The 21,217-nt window shown below is 41.6% G+C and overlaps 1 protein-coding gene across 9 annotated transcripts in view; it reads left to right on the forward strand.

Annotated features, from left to right (window-relative positions):
• adamts7 (a disintegrin-like and metallopeptidase (reprolysin type) with thrombospondin type 1 motif, 7) overlaps nt 1-21,217 on the forward strand; it is a 49,563-nt gene that overhangs the window by 13,147 nt on the left and 15,199 nt on the right. For 7 of the 9 annotated variants that reach the window (XM_028956016.1, XM_028956023.1, XM_028956024.1 and 4 more), the window contains 12 exons: nt 1,213-1,353; nt 2,491-2,635; nt 3,277-3,369; nt 3,614-3,759; nt 6,089-6,258; nt 6,331-6,464; nt 9,084-9,204; nt 14,822-15,066; nt 15,769-15,916; nt 17,856-17,982; nt 18,209-18,422; nt 19,211-20,440. In XM_028956016.1, the coding sequence (XP_028811849.1) occupies nt 1,213-1,353; nt 2,491-2,635; nt 3,277-3,369; nt 3,614-3,759; nt 6,089-6,258; nt 6,331-6,464; nt 9,084-9,204; nt 14,822-15,066; nt 15,769-15,916; nt 17,856-17,982; nt 18,209-18,422; nt 19,211-20,440 (2,914 nt within the window). The remainder of the gene's footprint in view (nt 1-1,212; nt 1,354-2,490; nt 2,636-3,276; nt 3,370-3,613; nt 3,760-6,088; nt 6,259-6,330; nt 6,465-9,083; nt 9,205-14,821; nt 15,067-15,768; nt 15,917-17,855; nt 17,983-18,208; nt 18,423-19,210; nt 20,441-21,217) is intronic. The other 2 variants (XM_028956017.1, XM_028956018.1) reach the window with 1 other exon arrangement.

Raw genomic sequence — 21,217 nt, forward strand, 5'->3', positions numbered from 1 at the left:
CTGTATATAAGAATATATACATCCTCTGGATGTACTTAGGGAAAAATTATTTCATGAAGAAGCAATAAATGACAGCTTTAAAAATCAGAGTCTACTCCATATAACTGTCCATGTATGCTTAGCGCTAATGGCTTAATTAATATTTATGTGAGGAGTGATTTAATTTTAATAAGTGCAACTGTGTAAATCTGAAGAGACACAAGTGTTTCCATACTGAGGAATTCATTCAGCATAGTGACAATGGTGTCTGCTGCTCCTGTCACTATAATAGACTGTCTGAGTGGATGGTGACCGTAAGACCACTGTGGAGCTCTCGCCCACACTGCACATTCAGCACCTCATTAAAGGCCCACACATTCTGCAGAACAGAATGTCTGAGTCACAAATACCACAAGGGGTGCTAGTTGCCTAGTGGGCAAGACACTCGCCTATGAACAAGAAGACCAAGGTTCAAATCCCACTTACTACCATTGTGTCCCTGAGCTTGGATGTTTAAGCTTGGAACTTAAATCTGTGTTTATCTGTGTATCATTTTATGCCTGCACAACACTTTGGTGCAGTGGAAATGCTGAAATAATGTGTGTAAATTTAAATGAATGTTAAGGTCATGAAGTGAAGCTCAGAGTAAAATAGTAAGCATGCTGAAGCTCCAGAGCTACTATTTTTTCTGATATTTGTGTTAGGGATGCATGACAGCAAGCATAAATTTAAACTAATAATCAGATACTAATAATCACACAATCAGATAATCTGGGGCACATGACAGAGAACACAGGGAACCAGAGTATCAGGAAATAGCTGCTCAACAGTCCTGGGTCTCCATTGTCACCTTAACATTTGCACATTTGTGAAACTGTTCATTGTAAAAGCTGCAGTTTTCCATTTAGCATCATCTTGCTGAAATATACAAAAAAACAAGCATATGTTGCTCTAAGACCTAAATATACTTTTTATCATTGATGGTGCTGTTCCAGATGTACACCCCCACACATTACTACACAGCTTTTAATTTTTCGAGTACTCATTTGTCTTATAGTTGCAACTTTTCCTCAGTTCAGTTCAGAGACACCTTCTAACTACTGATAGATTTAAGCTGGTGTCATGACTCTCCATTCTTTGTTGCACCATCCTTTCTTCCTTTGTTTTTCCATTTTTCCCTGTGTAAACTTGTGTTACTTTGACCCCTCGCCTGAATATGTTTTTTCTCTTTAGCTTTGGAATTCAGCATGATGGCAATGGGAATGACTGTGAACCTGTTGGAAAGAAGCCGTTCATTATGTCCCCTCAACTCCTGTATGGCAGCACTCCAAACTGGTCCCAGTGCAGCCGCCAGTACATCACTCGCTTCCTGGAGTGGGTGGTGCACTTTTTATGCTCTGCATCATGCTCTCCCTGTCTATAGTGCAATCACTCATCACATTTTCTCCTACTGTTTCATTACATTCTCTCTGTCTCTGCATAAAATGGTAATATACTTCATACGATGTCAGACATATTCTTTTTAGAATCACTACTGTGCATGTCCAAATCACTGGAGATGTGTTGTCTATACATCATATGTAGTTACTCTTAATTCACCATGGTAGCAGAATAGCAGGATTAGATTTCAGAAATGACCAATGCAGTCAACCAGCAGAAGTGCTGACCGTGCATATGATCTACTAAACGTAAGAGTGTGTCTCTGCAACAAAAACTTCATATGTGTAGTGCACAGATTCTCACAATGTGCAAGGATCATTTTTACACAACAAGACAGACAAATTCAGTGCTGTAAACTTTTCTTATGCCTAAATATTTCAGGGTAATTAGGAAGAATTATCTAAAATTGTGGGTTATGAATTCTATAAATTATTTCAAAACAGTGTTTGTTGTGACTTAGTTTCTGTTTACTACATTGTGACAGTTTGGAGCATCTCTGTCATATCTAGTGATTATTGACACACTTGGGGCAGTGGTTCCCTGGCGGACTGAGAAATGGATTTGATTCTAATATACCCAACTGCAAGGTGAAAAAGTAACTTTGCTCTGCTTCCTGGCCTCCGTTCACGTGTGCACTGTGTGCTGTGCTGTGTATTTCATAGTAATTACAATAATCACTTGTACTCTGGTAGTAAACGTTATGTGATGTGAAATGACATATTTCTTTCCTGATGTTGAGATGATAAAATGTTTTCCAGTGGCTGCGGTACTGTTAACAGTACTGTGTAAGGTTTCTAGTATTGTAGAGGAGTTGGATTTCATCTTCAGGTGGTGCATTGGTCTGAAGTACAGCATTTTTGCATTTGTCTATTTTAGTGAATATCTGTGTATTTGGCCTTTACTTATGAACATCCTGTTGTTTATGTGTAGTAATACATCTTTGTGCATGAATGTGTCTGTGTTTACTTTTTTTAAAATGTATGTTTGTGTGTTGTCGCTCATCTACATGTTTGAGTTTTGAGTATGTGTGTATGATAATATTCTTTTCTCTCACTCTGCTGTGTATAACAGTCGGGGTTGGGGGTGGTGCCTGGATGACCCCCCAGTTCAGGACAAGCTGACCACGCATACCGTGCTTCCTGGCGTCCTGTATACCGCTGCACATCAGTGCCGCCTCCAGTACGGCTCGGGCTCCCTGCTCTGCGATGAAATGGACGTAAGACACCCTTCACTGACCTTAAAATATCCCCACCAGTGATCATTTCAGACCGACTTTTTTTTTTTTTGCAGAAACAATTTGTCCGTATTTGACTGCAGAAAACTGTAGAGGGAGATAAGATCATTTTACATCCATTCTGCTACTAATAATGAAAAAATTTCAAATTTTACAACTGTTATATGTGCACTGCTCCACTGTGCCTTATAAATTGCCCCTCGGGGACCAAATAACGTTATTATTTAGATAAATGGAGCTTCATATCTCCATAGCCCCTCCATGTTTGAGCATGAACATCTGCCTGTTACTGAATACTCTGGGACACATTTTTGTCTTGCTGCTTAAGACATTGGACTTTGAGTGTTCTGTTATGTCACAGCATTTATGTCTACTCAATATAGAGAAATAAACTTGAAAGCAGGCAGGAGATAAGTTCCAGTCTGATAAGATGCAACCTGTGCAATATGTCCAATCAGGAAATTTCCTCGCTTCTTAATATTCCACAGTCTACTCTATCAAAATTCAACTTAAAAGCATACTATGTATGAACTTTCCAAACATTCACAGCGCTGCATAAATACTCCCTTAGTTTTACTCCTAAAAGTTGGGTATGACTCTGTGAACCTTTGCCCTCTATTCAGAACATCTGCAGTACTTTATGGTGCACCGTTGGGAGTACTTGTCACTCAAAGCTGGATGGAGCTGTGGATGGGACTAAGTGTGGAGAAGGCAAGGTGAGCCATCCTTTCCAATCCTGTCCTTTTTAACTGAGGAGGACACATCCAGGTTATATCAACACTAAATAACTGCTCAAGATTTCTGAGCATGGTAACATATTTAAAACAAAATCATTTCTGCTGTTGGCCTTTTACTGCATTTTGTCTCTGTGTGTGTTTGAGTTATGGCTACATAATTGTGCTCTGTATTCTCCTGTTTACATTGGAGTGATGTATTTACCTTATCTGTGTGGTCCACCAGTGGTGTTACAGTGGAGAATGCATCTCCATTGGGAGTACTCCTGAGAGAGTGAATGGGGGATGGGGGCAATGGAGCAAATGGTCTGCCTGCTCCAGGACTTGTGGGATGGGGGTCCAGAATGCCCAAAGAGACTGTACCAACCCAGCGTGAGTTCCCCGCACACACTCACCAAAGCACACAATCAAGCTCCTCTCTTTAATTTTCAGACTGCTTAGTGCCACTAAATGCCACTAAATGCCACTATGCTAGGCCTGAGTAAAATAAATAGTCTCACTGGATTCATGTTCACATCCAGGTCCTATGTGTGAAACCCGCGTTTCATCAGCTCCCGCTTCGTGTAGGTTATTGTCCTGGAGGACAGATTGATCCGCATGCTCGTGTACAGTGTTTGAAAGCGAATACCTTTTTCTTTTAGGATTCTCTTTATCCCGGTATATTCCCTGTGCTTCTTCTTGATCTCTGTCAGGTCATTATCGAAATAGATAGTTCTGGAATGTACCTGAATTCTCTCTTTCTTCCAGGCGTTTCAGGATAATTTCCTTTGTTATGAATTCCTTGAAATTGATAGGGGATGCATCAGAGCGCGGAGAGCCTCTGCACCAGGGACCTTTTCCTCAGCGATGCAACGCCACACTGTCGGTATAAGGTCTATATTGCTGCTGGACTGTTCCCATTTATCTAATATTGTTTTAGTGTGTTTGGGGCCTGAGTTGAAACGTGAGATATAAATTGCAGGTTAGTGTAAAACTTCACAGTGATTTTTTTTTTATATCAGTCCTGATTCATGAACAACCTATATTTCACCTTAAAGAGTGAAATAAGAAGATTGTTGATCGAGGGAGGGGGAACAGAACCGATGTACATAACTGTGCAGCACTGTTTTGAAAGGTCGGAAAATACCCTACATTTTTACCTCTGAAAATCTTCATTGGGGTCATGTTTACGACACTCTGGTCCCACATCTTCCTGACCGTAGTTTTGTATTTGCTCTGTTTCCTGAGTTTTTTTTGTAGGAGCAGCATCTAGACCGGTCACCCTTAGCATCCTATGATTTAGACCAAGAAGCTTTCTTGTAGGGCCAATCCTATCATGACATTGTACAACAAACTGTTTAACCATCTATACCCACCGATCTGAACTGCATCCAGCAGTTATTTGTGAATCTGTGTTTACGGAGTTATATCTCACATGTTGAAAATGGGTGTTGCAGTCCAAGGGTAGCACACTTGCAGATAAAGATTTGATACCCATGATGGTCAATGATCAGACCTGCACTATTTTTGGAATGAACTGTACCATTCTCTTTGAACATTTTTTTTTATTTTTCCATTTTTTTTAGAATCTGTTTCATCCTCCTGCCCCACTTAGTTTAAGTTTATTTATAGAGCACCTTTAAACAACCAGTTGACCAAGGTGCTGTACATCTTGTGCATACAATTTTCAGCTAAGAACAAATACAAGTAATCATAAAACATTTAGAACATAAAATAATAAAAACGTAAAAATAAGATTATATAGCAATAAAACAAGGCATAAAACAATGAAAGTACCAAAACTACTAATACACATTGCTGCTTACACAGTTCTAACTAAAAGCCACAGAGAAAGGATGAGTTTTTAACCTAACTGAGGAGCTGATCTAACATGCCAGGGAAAGTTGTTCCATGTCCTCAAGTCTTTAGCCTAGTCCTAAGGATGGACAAAATCAGTTGATCAGATGACCAAAGTTGTCTTTCTGGACTGTAAATGTCATTTAGATTTAGAACATTTTTACTCATCCAGGCTTTAATCTCATTAAAGCACATAACTGGGGGCTGGATAGACTCACTACTAATACCTTTTAATGGCATGTACATCTGGACATCACCCACGTAACAGTGAAAAGTAATACTGTGTTTTCTGAATTTTGACTCCAGCGGCAATGATTTAGAGTAAAAATTTAAGTCAAAATAAAATGGAGCGTAAGATAAAGCCATGGGGAACTCCAGATGTGAGTGGAGCAGTGGCTGAGGCAGGGTCACCTATATGGATTGCGAAACTCCAATCAGTTAAATAAGATCGGAACCAGGCAATGGCTGTTCAGGTAAAAACTGATTTCCAGAATCAATGTTCAACATAAGGTCATTGATGACTCGTAAAAGTGTAGTTTCACTGCTATGATTGGGTTTAAAACAAGACTGAATGTTTCATAAATGTTATTTGACTGCAAAAAAGACTGTAGGTGGTTGAAAACCACTTTTTCTAATTCCTTTGGAAAGAAACCGTAGCTTTGAAATTGGTCTAAACCATATAAAATTTGACTGGTCCAAGACAGCTGAGCATGGACAGATATTACAGGACTCACTTAACTGTGCTCTGTGCAGTCTGCCAGAGGACTTTTCATCCGTGACTCGAGCTGAACATGTGAACCTGAACTGCTGTCTTGTTATATTCCAGTCTGAGTGTCTTCACATTTCACCTTTGACCCCATGCCAGGCCACAGCACAGAGGCCGGTACTGCCTGGGGGAACGTCTGCGCTATCGGATCTGCAGCACAGATCCCTGTCCTCCAGACCAGCCTGGCTTTAGATATGTCCAGTGCGGTCAGTTCAACTCTACACCATACAAGGGCAAGTTGTACGAATGGGTCCATGTGAATAACCGAGGTGAGACAAATCGAAACAAAAATGGTCAGTGCTGGACGTTTCAGCTGCTTCATGTCTCCTTCTGCCTGCCAGTGAACTTGTGTGAACTGCACTGCCGGCCGCTGGAGGAGAACTTTTCAGAGAAGATGCGAGACGCTGTCATTGATGGGACACCATGCTATGAAGGCAGTGCCAGCCGGGACATCTGTATTAACGGCATCTGTAAGGTATCACTGAAGTACAATCAAAGCATGTTGATAATGTTACACTGTACAGCCCTGTTCGATGCACAGCCAGGAAACAGGTGTTAAAAAATTGTCTAGACTTAATTCAAAGAATTTCCTTTCCCTTCTCCCTGAGAAAATCGATGGGTGATTGGGTGCTCATTTTGATGATGCATTTATTTAGAATATGTAGTTCATTAACAAACAGTTGCACTGTATCACAGAAAAGGTTTTCTGTCCGCTCTCAATGTATCATACCCTTAATCAGGACTGTTAACTGTAAACTGTCAGGATTAAATCTTGAATACAGGTGCAAAAAAAATACATTTTAGACATAGTTTAAAGCAGACACACCATATAAAAATGTGTCACTTCATAGCATGAATGCCACTAGAAGTAATAAAAAAAAATAATAATCTTTCTAATCTGCAAAATGTACCCAGATGTTGCAGGATTGTTCATCAACAACAACACCAACATGTATTTCTTATATAGCCCAAAATCACATACAGTATGTCTCAATGGGCTTTGACAGGCCCTACAGTTGACACTTGACCCTTCTGCACACAAGGAAAAACTCCACACAAAAAAAACTCTAGGAGAGAGAAAAAAAGAAAGGAAGAAACGTTCAGAAGGAGAGATACAGAGAAGGACCCCCTTCCAGGGTAGAGTGAGCCTGCAAATGGTGTCAGTGCAGGGTTGGATATGATATAATGAGTCCTACAGTTGTAGGGTTGGAGAAGTCCAGGATGTATTCAGTGTCATGGTCTAACACTGTCTGTGTCTAACAGGGGGACTCTGTGATAAACTGGACTTTATAATTGACACTGCGTCAAAATCAAGTGAAATGAGGGTCTAGGACTTTAACAAAAAGCCAGAGAAAACAGAGAGGTTTTCAGATTGGATTTAAATACTGAGACTGTGTCTGAGTAGCGGACACTGACAGGCAAGCTGTTCCACAACTGCGGAGCTCTATAGGAGAAGGATCAGCTGTGACCTTCTGCACCTTTGGTACCAGTAGTTCATGTGTCTATGAAATCATTTGAAATAACTGCTTCTAATCTGAAATGTCCCCATCAGTTTATGTAGCATTTACGTGCTTCTTTGATATGTTTGTTGAATAGAAAATATTTTTTAATTAGAGTGGCAGCCATGACCCATCTGCATTCTTCACCGCAGCAGTTTTAATGCAGCTTGGCTCATTCATTCTCATGTTCATTTCATTGTGGATACGGTTGTACTGATGTAAAAGAAGTGCATTGGTAGAAAATGGGCTCCAAGTTTTTAGGCAAGCCTGGAAAGAACGTCTTTTCAAATATCGAAAAGAAGATAACGTTTCAGCAAAAATACTCCTGATGATAACTATGACTAACTCTCAGCACTAAGACGTGGATTGATTGTAGCTTCTTCATTTCTGCTTTGCTACGCTTCACACATCTGCTCGTAAGTTATGGATTCTTCTTCCATCTCTTGTTCTAGGTGCTGTTTGTCATGATAACTTAACGAAAGATTAGATGAATTTACAGACATCTTCCAGCAGTGGCTCTGTAGAGCTTGGTCTCTTAAATAAAACTGCATTGGTTAAGGAACTCGTTACAGAAAACTCTTTAGACCTTCTCTGCCTCACAGAAACTTCAGAGTGAAGCAACTCCTCCTGGTTACTGTTCTAAGCCAAACGCACAAATCGGTTGGCGTGGTGGTGGACTAGCACCTATTTATGACTCTGATTTCAGTGTCTCGCAGCCACATGAGTTTGATTATGATTCCTTGGAAATATTGATTATGAAGATGGTTGTGCTGGAGCCACATCTCAGATTTTTGTCCTTGCCACTGTTGCCTCTGGCTTGCTTACCTGAGGCTTTGAGTACTGTTCTATTTGTTCTATTGTACATTGTAAAAAGCGCCATATAAATAAAGATTGATTGATTGATTGATTGAACTACCCATGTGTTGCTGAGACTTAACTCAGCAATCAGAGAGAACAAATTTCAATTTGTTCAAATTTATTTAAATATATATATTTTATGGGGCAGTGGTGGCCTAGCAGGTAATGAAGCGGACTTATAATCAGCGGCTTAAATTCAATCTCCACGTCCCACACACTCCTTGAGAGCACATCCTTATGCAGACCTCATCTCGAATGTTCTTTCTGTTTATGATTGTCCTCCGTTCAGTTTACTTTGTGTTTATTAATGTTTCCCTATGTGGTGCGCCTGAACCTCATCCTTGATGTGGCAGTGACCTTTAAAGTGATTGAATGTGATAGGGTTAAGTGAGGCTTTAAAGGGGGATATTGTAAAACAATCATTTTTTTAAGCAGTTATCATTTTCTGCAAAATAAAGGTGCTGGCTATTTTTATAGGCAATTTTGATTCAGCAGGTTATTAAAAAAATTCTACAGATATATTATGCACAGGTGCACACCCGTTAGTGGAAAATGGGTAAAAACTGGAAAGATGTGTGGGGGGGTTTTCTGTGGTCTCAAGCCTTTCATACAATTGAATTATTTTGCACTGGAAGATTGAACATAAATTAGAAATTCAGCTTGTAATTGAATAAATTATGTTTAGATTGCTAGAAGAAAGTGTATTAGTTACAACCTGGACTGTGTTTCATTTTCAGAGTGTTGGCTGTGACTATCAGATTGACTCCAATGCCATAGAGGACCGCTGTGGAGTGTGCCATGGCAATGGCTCCACCTGTGAAACTGTGACAAGGATGTTTGAGAGAAGCGAGGGTCAGGGTATGTCACCTTTTTTTCTCCACTACAACATGGTGCTTTTGGATGCCAGATTGACCTACTCTTAATGATGTGTGTTTTCTCTGTACACAAACTGTAATGTGGCCAGTTGCGGCTGGTGAAATACGTTTTTGGTTTAGGTTTTTTACAAGTCAGTTCTCTTTCAAACATTTGCTTGGTATCTCACTATGAATACGCCCTCAGCGTGACCGATCGCAGAAGCACCAATGACACCAGGTCCGTTACAGACGGACCAATGGCAGCTGCACACCGGGAGCCCCGTCTCCCCTATATCAGCTGCTGCAGTCCACCGGAACGGCCATCTCGCACTCTTCCCCGTTAAAATCTGTGGACTTTCCTCAGTGCCCGGACTGTGGCTGCCCCCTGCTGATAGTTCACAGGCGCGACCTCACGCGTCCTCACGCGTCAAGGCGAGGGGACATATTATGACGCTAATGTTTTGTGGCGAGTGTCCGTGACCATTTTCAGCTCTGCCCCGGGGGACTCGCTCCTGACTGCGTATCAAGCCGAGCTGCTCGAGGAGCTGGGGAAGCAGCTGGACTCTGGCAACCCCAATCCAGCTACCTGGGAGGAGATCTGCATGATCTGCGCACTTCACGTGGCGCTATTCAGAGTTGTGGCCGTACTATGGGTCTCACCGTCGTGGGCGAGCGTTCCCTGTGGTTGAACTTATCCAGTCTCAGTGACTGTAAGAGAGTGAATTTTCTCGACGCCCCGGTGGACTGTAAGAACCTTTTTGGTCCAACAGTGGAGGCAATGCAACAGAGGCGGGACCTCCAGAAGAAAGGAAGGAGAAGCCTTGGGTCTTCTGGTTCACCACCACCTTCTTCCCTCACTTGTGAACAAGACCAGCCATGCCCTGTAGGCCTCCTTTTTCAGCCTGACTGCTCCCCTTACCTCTGGTGTCCTCTAGTGTCAGAGGTTACAGGGGTTACCGCCATGACTAGCAACAGCCACCTCAACAATCACAGAGTGGAACAAGGTCCATTCGGACTCAATCTCCCCCACTTCTCTCAGGACGTGGTCAAAGCTGTGCCGGAGGTGGGAATTGAAGACCATCTTGACAGGTTCTTCTGCCAGGCATTCCCAGCAGACCCTCACTATACGTTTTGGTCTGCCAGGTCTACATGGCCATCAACTCACCAGGTGGTGATCAGTTGACAGCTCCGCTCCTCTCCTCTCTTCACCCGAATGTCCAAAACAGATGGTCGCAGGTCAGATGATATGACTACAAAGTCCATCATAAACCTGCGACCTACGCTGCCCTGGTACCAAGTGTACCGATGGGTATCCTTATGTTCGAACGTGGTGTTCGTTATGGTCCAATAATGAAACGCCACTCGAGTTCATTGCAACTATCCAGAGTGCCAGGGCTCCGTCCACACACACACTGTATGATAGCAAGTGGTGCGTTTTCGAACGTTGGTGCGAACAGAGACGGTTGTGCCCTTCGTGTGTTCGGTTCCTGCAGGACATGTTGGACAAGTGCAGGGCATTTTCCACTGTTAAACTGTATCTGGCTGCTATATCAGCGTGCCACGTGGGCTTTGACAACGCGTCTTTTGGTAAGCATCCTCTCGTGTGCCGTTTTATGAAAGGCTCTGGCCGGCGTGCCATCTTTTAGTCCAATCGTGGGATTTGCCCCTGGTCATGCAGATGTTCTCAGAACCTTCGAGCCACGGGAACAGGGGAGTGTGAAACTCCTGTCCCTTAAGACAGCTTTGCTTCTCGCACTGTACTCAGCGAAGCAAGTGAGTGCGATTCATGCTTTTCCTGTTCACCCTTCATGCATGAACTTCATCCTGGGAGATGCTGGGGTCGTGCTGTTACCTAACCCTGCATTTGTACGGTTGTAAGGTTGTTAACTCTGCTTATAATTGTAGCGCTGTGGAGCTGCCCATCCATTGGCTTCGGGAGAAGATTGGAAAGCAAGCAATACGGGAGTTGGCCATATCTTTCCCATAGTGAGATAGCGAGCGAATGTTTGAAAGAGAAAGTTGCGGAACCCCGGTTCTCTGATGACATGAGTGAGGTGTCTCACCACTTCCCCCTCCTTGCATTTTGCATGGGGAAGAGCATGCTACAGTTGACTGCAGCAGCCGATATAAGGGAGGCGGGGCTCCCGGTGTGCAGCTGCCATTGGTCTGTCTGCAACGGACATGGTGTCATTCGTGCTTCCGCAATCGGTCACACTGAGGGCGTTCCCATAGTGAGATACCTCACTTATGTTATCAGAGATCCGGGGTTACGTTAAGTAACCTAACATTATGAGACACACTCTAACCACATTTTACCACCTACGGTACACCAAAGCACCATTCTTATGCATCCCACTACTTTAAAACATCAAATAAAAGCAAAAATACTGTTTTCAGTCATTTATTATTTATAAGTCAATTTTACCTATTATTTATATACTACATATACTATATAATATAATTGCAACTATATATATATTAGTTGCAATTATATTATATAGTATATGTAGTATATATATAGCATTTTTCAATGCATAACAGATCAGTTCTACGCTGCTGGATGGAGACAAATTTGATGAGTACACAGTTCCCTGAAGCAGTGGTCAACACAGTCACAGAAGTGTGTGTGTGTGTGTGTGTGTGTGTGTGTGTGTGTGTATATATATATACACATACATAGATACATACATAAACTATGATTAATTAACTCGATCTGTATCATCTGACTCCAATATAGCTACATAAGTTACTCATTTATGTAGATAGTCGGAATGAAGAGGACAATAGGAAAGAACTTTGGGAAGAATGGAGAAATTTAGGGAGGTTATGGAGACCCAAAGACTCTGCGAACTTGCACCAACATTAATACGTTTTGATCTAGTTTAATTAATAAAAGAACTTTCCACCATTCAGATTTGCACTGTCTGATTGGTTGATCACACCAAACATATAATAATTCAAACTCTTTATAGTTCACAACATTCCTATTTATGTGCTATAGGATCAAGAAGTTCTATAACACACAGAATTCCAGCTTGTTGCCATGTGATCAAAACCACATGGTTATAACCAACAACTTAATTTAAAAGGATCTTCTATACTAAGACCTGAGATTAGAGGTATAAATTAAAATATTTATTATGATACATAATCACAGCTTTTTACAGAGATGGTAAATATAATCTCCAAGTACACGTTTACACATTCCCTTAAAACAATACGAAATGAGAAAAGTCAATCTGACATACCTAGACCATGTTACACACAGCACTGGATAAAAGGACTGGCAGAATTTCTAATAGCCTCTAATACATTGACTCCCCATGTTACTTTCCCTTTTGTGTCCCTGACCCGGATCACTTTGGGGGGGTCATAGACCTTTTGGAGATTGCTCTGTTTTGGGGTTCTGAATTTTAGTTATTTTATTTATCTTCACTTTATTAATCCCAAAGGAAATTGCTTCTCTGCTTTTAACCATCACCCTTAGTGAGCAGTGGGCGGCCATGACAGGCACCCGGGGAGCAGTGTGTGGGGACAGGGCTTTGCTCAGTGGCACCTCAGTGGCACCTTGGCTGATCAGGATTCGAACTGGCAACCTTCTGATTACGGGACCGCTTCCTTAACCGCTAGGCCATCACTGCCCTATAAACAGGATTATCTGTCAGAAGTGGGATTATGGCCCAATGTGACAAAACATCTTCTTCCAATAGCAGTGTTAATACTCTAACAGATAAAATATAATGAATATTTCAATCTAAATACTATTAGACTTAATTAGACTTAATAATTTGACAGAAGACATTGAGTTAATGAGAGTGAGATCAGACACACTCGTATGTGTTATCATGATCCATACATACGTAACGTATAAATATATCAAATTAATAAAACCTTAGGAACACTTCTGCTTCTCCCCAGAAGAAACTGAACTTTCTCGTCCTTGTCAGGGGTGAGGAGTCTGTGGGAGAGATCTTATTTCCTGGTTCTCATGACCATCTGGAAAAGAAGGTTTGTGGAGGGGGGACCACTGGTGCTTCGTTCACGTGACCATTTGGTTATGATAGTATGGGTATGAAAGGTATGTGTTCAGTTGTCTTACCATCATTGCACATGGTTTAATCCCTTTAAATTTAGCAAACATGTGCTATTGGAAGACAATTCTAATGTGTGCAGAGTTTAGGCCTCTCTATGGTTATGTAAATATTCCTTTATAAAAGTCATTTACAATATGAACAATGAAAAAATTAAGAGACCACTTCAAAATTATAAGTTTCTCTAACTTTGGTTATTTAAAGGAACAAGTAAAATTAAAACATTTTTTTGTTCATCTGGGCTCGCTGTGCAGCGTTTCTTGTTTTTTCTTGTTTAGTTCTACTATGAAATGAAACTTTTTAGAGACAAACCTGAATTAGTTTTCTCCATGAGAAAACATACAACGGTGAACTGCGGGGAGTTCCCGGGGGAATTTCCTAAGCGGAGCTACAGTACTGTTCAAAATAATAGCAGTGCAATGTGACTAACCAGAATAATCCAGGTTTTTAGTATATTTTTTATGGCTACATGACAAACAAGTTACCAGTAGGTGCAGTAGATTCTCAGACAACAAACAAGATCCATTCATGATGTGCATGCACTTAAGGCTGTGCAATTGGGAAATTAGTTGAAAGCGATGTGTTCAAAAAAGGGTGGTAGTAGCCTAGCGGGTAACACACTCGCCTATAAACCAGAAGACCCAGGTTCAAATCCCAAACACACTAGTAAACATGCAAAGTCTTGGTTCCAAACCAAGTGGCCAGCCTAATCCCTGGACCTTAATCCAATGGAGAACTTGTGGGGTGAGGGACGTCCCACCCAGGGATGAAAAGTGATTTGGGGCAGTGGTGGCCTAGCGGTTAAGGAAGCGGCTCAGTAATCAGAAGGTTGCCGGTTCGAATCCCCACACTCACTGCTCCCCGGGCGCCTGTCATGGCTGCCCACTGCTCACTCAGGGTGATGGTTAAATGCAGAGGACACATTTCACTGTGTGCACCGTGTACTGTGCTGCTGTGTATCACATGTGACAATCACTTCACTTAAAATGCTTTTTCTGAATCAAAACCAAGAAATGTAAATGAATTGTGGAATGATGTTAAAGAATGATGGAGTGAGGTTGGTTGACGCCATGCCACACAGATGTGAAGCAGTTATAAAAACGGTGGTCACACAACAAAATATTACTTTAGTGATTAACAGGATTGCTAAAATCTAGAAACAAGAACATTTTTTACAAAATATTTTTGAGTTTGTTCAGTCAACGGCAGACACTGCTATTTTTTAACACACCCCTTTCAACTAATTGCCCAATTGCACAGTACTGACAGTCTATAGAATGTATAGCTCATTTATTAAATTTTTTATGTTTTTCTAATATCTATCTTCATGTGAGATTGGTGGGGTGGCACCCCAGCAACCTCTATTGACTGACCACCACTGAATGAGGATTATATTCGTGATTGTAATGTCCGTTTTCTAGAGAAATAAATCGAATCTAGGCAGAATTTAGCATTACACATCATAAAGTCACATAAGGCTATAATTAAGTATCTAATCTTTGCAGGAAATGTTACTCTGTTGTCTCCCAGGCTATGTTGATGTTGCCCTGATTCCGGCGGGAGCGCGAGACATCCGCATCATGGAGGTTGCAGAATCTGGCAACTTCCTAGCCCTGCGTAGCAGTGACCCTGACAAGTACTTCCTGAATGGGGGCTGGACCATCCAGTGGACTGGAGACTACAAAGCAGCTGGGACAGTCTTCACCTACGAGAGGACAGGGAACCTGGAGAACCTAACATCGCCAGGCCCAACCATGGAGCCTTTGTGGGTCCAGGTACATGAACAACCCAAGGTGAAATGTGTTTAGTTTAATTGGATTAACATTATAACTATAACAATAGTTTTGGTTTTCTCTCTCTCACTCTTTCATATATAATACATTTTTTTTTTTTTACTTTTATATAGGTGTTAGTAATCTGTATCTGAAGTCTCTTTCCAAATGTCAGCCTTGCTTCAGAATTACAGATACTTTGATCCAGTCTCAGTTTCCCCAGGACGCACCGCTTTGGTTTCTGTAGCTTTAAAAGCTGGAGGAGGACAGAGCGGCCTATAGTTGAGTGGGCATTCATGGAAACGATGTCATCAGCACCATTCACGACCCACAATGTTTGGTGCAGACAGGAAGTCGTGTCTCTGTGTGTTTCCAGAAAAAATAAAATGAACCCACTGGTTCTTCAGTCTCGCGTGACAAAGCTAAAAAATACATTTGTGCTCATTTCTACATCCAATCACTGAGCAGCTGAAATGCTTCGTATGTTTGTACCTGTGTCCTGGAGGTTGTTCTTTACGCGGTAAAAATTTTCATGACAGAAGAGACCTTTAAATAATAATTACAATTAAGTGAAAGAGAAACTGTTTAAAAGTATAATTACTCAATTATAATCAAATCTTTGGCATAATTTAGTCCATACGTGTATTAGTCAGGTTTTTTGATTTCTATGAATCCACCTGTTCATGGAACTCCAATGTCTTCCAGCTGCTCTTTCAGGAAATGAATCCAGGAGTGCGCTATGAATACACTATCAGCAAGGACAGACCTCCAGACTCTAACAGCAGCCTTCCTGAGTCTGACTTCCAGTGGGTGAATGGCACCTGGACTGAGTGCAGCGTCACTTGTGGGACAGGTGAGAGCTTTCTTGAGGCGTTTTGCGATTATGCTGCAAAAGCTGCGGACCTCCCAGCACAGAGTACTTCGTTTTAGATAGTTGTAGTTACACGAGACCTAGGTCCAAACAATCAGAACCTTAAGAATCAGGCAAACCTCACTAAATTTGAGCTACTCCGAGTTTAGCATATCATCAACAACATGTTTGCCCACTCTTCAGTTTGAGTGAGATTTAACATTTTTGCATCCAATTTATTTCCCTTTTCTGTAAGAATTTTTGTTTTATAATCGGCTGCCACAGTCAGTGTGTTGCTGACAGTCCTCTCAAACATAGAGATGAGAACAAAGCACAATTTTAAGGGGAAAAACAAGACAGAGGTGGAAAATACAAACCCCACTCTACCCTGAAAGGGGGTCCCTCTCTGTATCACTCCTTCCCAAGGTTTCTTCCGACCTTTTTTTGTGTGGAGTTTTTCCTTGTGTGCAGAAGGGTCAAGTGTGGGGGGTGTCAACTACAGGGCCCATTGAGACATACTGTATGTGAACAACATGTTGTGGTTGTCCGTGCTTAAACTGTGCACTTGGAATATTAATAGAGTTATTTTAAAAGAGAGGATGTTTATATTGCATAACTGTAGGACACCTATTTAAATGATATTTACCCTCCATCCAGTCCGATCTTAATGTTTAGAATGAGGTCAATTTAACTGTCCTCTAAACCCCCTTATGGATAAGTTTACTATTGGCAAAGCATCCATTTCATACCAGTCTAAATTTATCAATGCTCTTTGTGAAGATTTTGATTATGTGGATGTGTGGAGAACACAGCATCCAGCAGAAAAGGGATACACTTTCTTTCAAAAGTCCATAATTGTTTTTCACAAATAGATCATTATTTTGCTCCAAAAATATTACTACACTCTTTTGCTTACAGCTTCATAGATGGTGTGATTATCTCTGACCACGTGCCTGTCTTTATCCAATATGACATTACAGACCCAGTTCTCAAGTGTAGATGCTGGAAGTTGAACTCTTCTGTCCTCACTGATTGCAAATGTATGCTCTACTTTAGAGGGGAGTCCTATTTCATTAGTACTTACTAATGGACTGAGGTCTCTTAATTTCCAAATCCAGAGAGGCACAAGACAGGGATGCCCCCTTTCACCCCTCTTGTTTGCTTAAGCTATAGAACCTTTGGCTGAGGCTCAGTGTCCCTTCCCCTTTAAATGGTCCCCAACAAGCTTTGTATATCTGGTAATATATGTCACCCCTGATTTTGACAAAATGTATAAAATAAATGATGTTCCTTTGTTTGAACGCATTAAATTAGACTTGGAGAGGTGGAATACACTTCTTATTTCCTGTCTAGGTCCTGTAGCTCTCTTAAAAATGAATAATCTCGATAGATTGCTATATCCAATTCAAATGATCCCTGTTATTATTTCACATAAAGCTATTAAAAATCTGAATAGCTGGTATAGTTCTTTTATGTGAACCAAAACGAAACCCTCTATTCAACTAGCAACATTGCCTCTCCTCCTCATAGGGTGGTCTTGATCTTCCAGATATTCGAAAGTACCAGCTCTGTGCACATCTCCGCCTCATTATTGACTCTGCTTCCCTCTGGTTGGACATAGAAAGCTCCATGTCCAGTGTCAATTGGTAAATTGAAAGTGAAGTGAAACCCAGCACAGCACATGGTGACACAACAAAATGAGTCCTCTGCTTTTAACCCATCACCCTTAGTAAGCAGTATGCATCCTCGACCAGCCTTGGTCTTGGTCTCGCCACCTTCAAGTCTCAGCAGTATTTTTGTAGAGCTAAGAATTACTTTTAATTTAACTTAATTTAGTTAAGAAAATTATATTTGTGTGTGTGAATGTATGTATAGGTCACTTTTTAATGTATGTAATGTATATATATTTTATTTATATATAAAATAAAATCTTTTCTACTAGGTGTCAAACAGCAGGCTGTCCACTGCATAGAAATGACTTCTGGGATAGTGGAGCCCCACTACTGTGACTCATCCACACGGCCGCATGACAAATGGGTCACCTGCAAGCAGAAGGCTTGCCCATCCATGTATGTTTATACAGTGGAATTGGTATATTGCTGATAACTTTCTGCCCCTAAATTGGACAAAATTGCTTAATTTTCCTTACAAAGTAATATGTTAATATGCTGAACATGGGTATTCTGTGAAACATTCTCAAAACCCTCATTAACCAATCTCTAATGGTAAATGTTTTGTTAGTGGAGTGTGCAGCAGGAGAGATACAGGATTGAATCGTGCCATTTCTAAATTCAGATGGTGGGCTGGAGAATGGCAGAAGTGCTCGGCAAGCTGTGGGAAGGACGGCCTGACCAAACGCACGGTGCTTTGCATTCAGAGTGTGGGCCAGGAGGAACAGCGGGCCCTGCAACCCTCAGAGTGCCAGCACCTGCCCAGGCCCAAGCCCATTTCCCCTTGCAACACAGACATACACTGTCCTGCCTCCTGGAGCTCGGGCAATTGGTCAGAGGTAAACTCAAGAACAATAAGCAGCTGAGATTCATGTCATGCATGGCTGACAATACAACAGTAGGGTTTTTCATTCAGTAAGTGTTTTTTAGGTTTGCTGCAGGTTTATGTATGATTTTTCAGATAATTATTTTTATTAACTGAACTTTAATCCGTTTTCATGCATAAACTACACAGACCAAATGTAAAAAGGGCAAAAGGGCAGTGAAGACCCTGCAAGAGTGACTTTCAATCAATCAGTTGTTGCATGGATGGTCCTCCTGGAGCAAATCAGGCATACAATGGTCTTATGGAACCCACTAGTCAGCTACCATCTCCATAAAAAAGAGGGGTTTTAAAGTGGATAACTTACCAAGGTCCAAAACAACATTTTATTAATCACTGATTAATCAAGAACAAAATATAAAATGATAAGGGGGTGGTAGTAGCCTAGTGGGTAACATACTTGTGTCCCTGAGCAAGACACTTAACCTTAAGTTGCTCCAGGGGGGGGACTGTCCCTGTAACTAATGACTGTAAGTCGCTCTGGATAAGGGCTTTGTTTGCATGTCTGGGTGGGACCATACTACCATACTAAATTGACCATAGTTTGGATTTTGGAGATTTTTTTTTTCTTTTTCCATATGCGGGTCTGGGACCCAGGTTTCCTGCTTTGTTCTAGATGATTGGTGTGATTAGATTCTGGAATATTTAGGTTAGAAGAATAGACTGAATGATATAAGCTTGCACTGATTAGAAGTGGACCTGTAAGAAACTGGAAACTGATCAGTTTTATTGTCTTGTTTTCAGTGCTCTGTGACCTGTTCACATGGCCTTCAAAGACGTGATGTCTTCTGCCTTCGGGACTCAGAAGGAGACTGTGATGAAAAGATGAAGCCTGACTCTGTCCAATCATGCCATATGGAGGACTGCCTCTCTGAAGTGGATGTAATTGGAGGTGACTGGTCTGGAAGTGGCTCTTCCAGCAACGAGGTTCTCAGTGAGATTAATTCCATCCCAGAAGACAACAGTGTGCCTACATTTGCCATTGGTACCACCAGGGCACAGCCTAAAGGACCAAATGATGTGAATAACATCATGAATGAAGGTGTCATTTACTCAAACCATATTCACAAGACCTCAGACAATGCCATCAAAAACATTCTAGTAGATGACTTTTATTATGACTATAATTTCATCAAATTTCATGAAGATCTGTATGACTTTGGGACAGATAATGAAGGAACTGATCCAATGGATGAGTCAGGAATTGGACTAATCAATGTTGAATTAGATAATTGTAGCAATATTGATTGCCCTACAGCTACCTCATTCGTGACTGAAACCTCCACTGTTTTTTTGAGACCAGAGAATGAGGAAAATGATCACCTGATGTTACATCCTGGAGACACAGAGTCAGCTGAAATCCCACAAGACAATGTCTCAAAGGACCTGCTGCTTTCACAGGATTATCTTCTACCTGTCTTTACAACCCAGCCTCTCAAGTCTGTTACTAGATTTTTCCAGCATTGGAAGTTAATTGATAATCAAGATTCACCTTCACCAACAGAAATGACCATTTTCAATGACCCTAATGACCCATTTCCTTTTCATGAATATGATTTAGAAACCAATATTATAACCAATTTTCCTGACTGGACACAAAGTACATATACATCCCCAACTGCATCATCAAGTGTGCAACAGCATGACATCTCCTCCAAGCGTCAGGAAATTGAAGCTGTCACTAATGATCAACTTCCTGATTCCCCGACCATATTTTCCCAATCTCCAGAAGCACCTCACACATCTTTAGACCTCTCAATCCAGTCTGGACATGACCAACATACAACCACAGATCTGGACATCATGTTGCAGACAACCTCTGCTGCTCAGGCTGACATTAGGCCTTCCTTTACAATCAGTCAGTATGTGACTGTTGGGACAAGCACTCCAGATTCTGGCCAAGTACTCATGAGCTTTCCAGACTCATCTCCAGGCGGGGAGACGGCCCGTTGGACAGCAGGGAACTGGAGCGCTGTGAGTCAACACTTCACCGCTACACAGACAGGGGAGAATCATCCACAGGCAAATATTAAAGGTCCCGTTAGTGTCCTTAGTATCGTAGTTGTCCCTTAATACTGTGAAAGTGAAATGATTGTCATTGTGAAACACAGCACAGCACACGGTGCAGCCTATCAAATGTATCCTCTGCTTTTAACCATCACCATCACCCAGCCATGACAGGCGCCTGGGGAGCAGTGTGTGGGGACGGTACTTTGCTCAGTGGCACCTTGGTGGATCAGTATTCGAATGGCAACCTTCTGATTACAGGGCCACTTCCTTACGCTATGACACCACTGCCCCACTCTCTTTCCGATTTTGTTTTGGTGCAGAATTACAGCCACTTTCATCCAGTGAAGTGATTGTCATTGTGAAACACTGCAGCACAGCGCACGATGCAGTGTTGGGGGGCAGTGGTGGCCTAGCGGTTAAGGTCCGCCAAGGTGCCACTGAGCAAAGTACCGTCCCCACACACTGCTCCCCGGGCGCCTGTCATGGCTGCCCACTGCTCACTCAGGGTGATGAATTATAGAAGCAGAGGACATGTTTTGTTGTGTCATCGTCTGCTGTGCTGCAGGGTTTCACAATGACAATCACTTCACTTTCACAATGAAATGTGAAGAAGGGTTGGTAGTAGCCACAGAATCTACAACAGAGTGAATAAAAAGATTGTATTCATAGCTGGGATCCTAGTGAACCAGAATTAATCTCTTCATCGATGGTAACTTGAAAGCACGTTGTAAGTCGCTCTGT

Source organism: Denticeps clupeoides, chromosome 16, assembly GCF_900700375.1.
Source record: "Denticeps clupeoides chromosome 16, fDenClu1.1, whole genome shotgun sequence".
Lineage (NCBI taxonomy): Eukaryota > Metazoa > Chordata > Actinopteri > Clupeiformes > Denticipitidae > Denticeps > Denticeps clupeoides.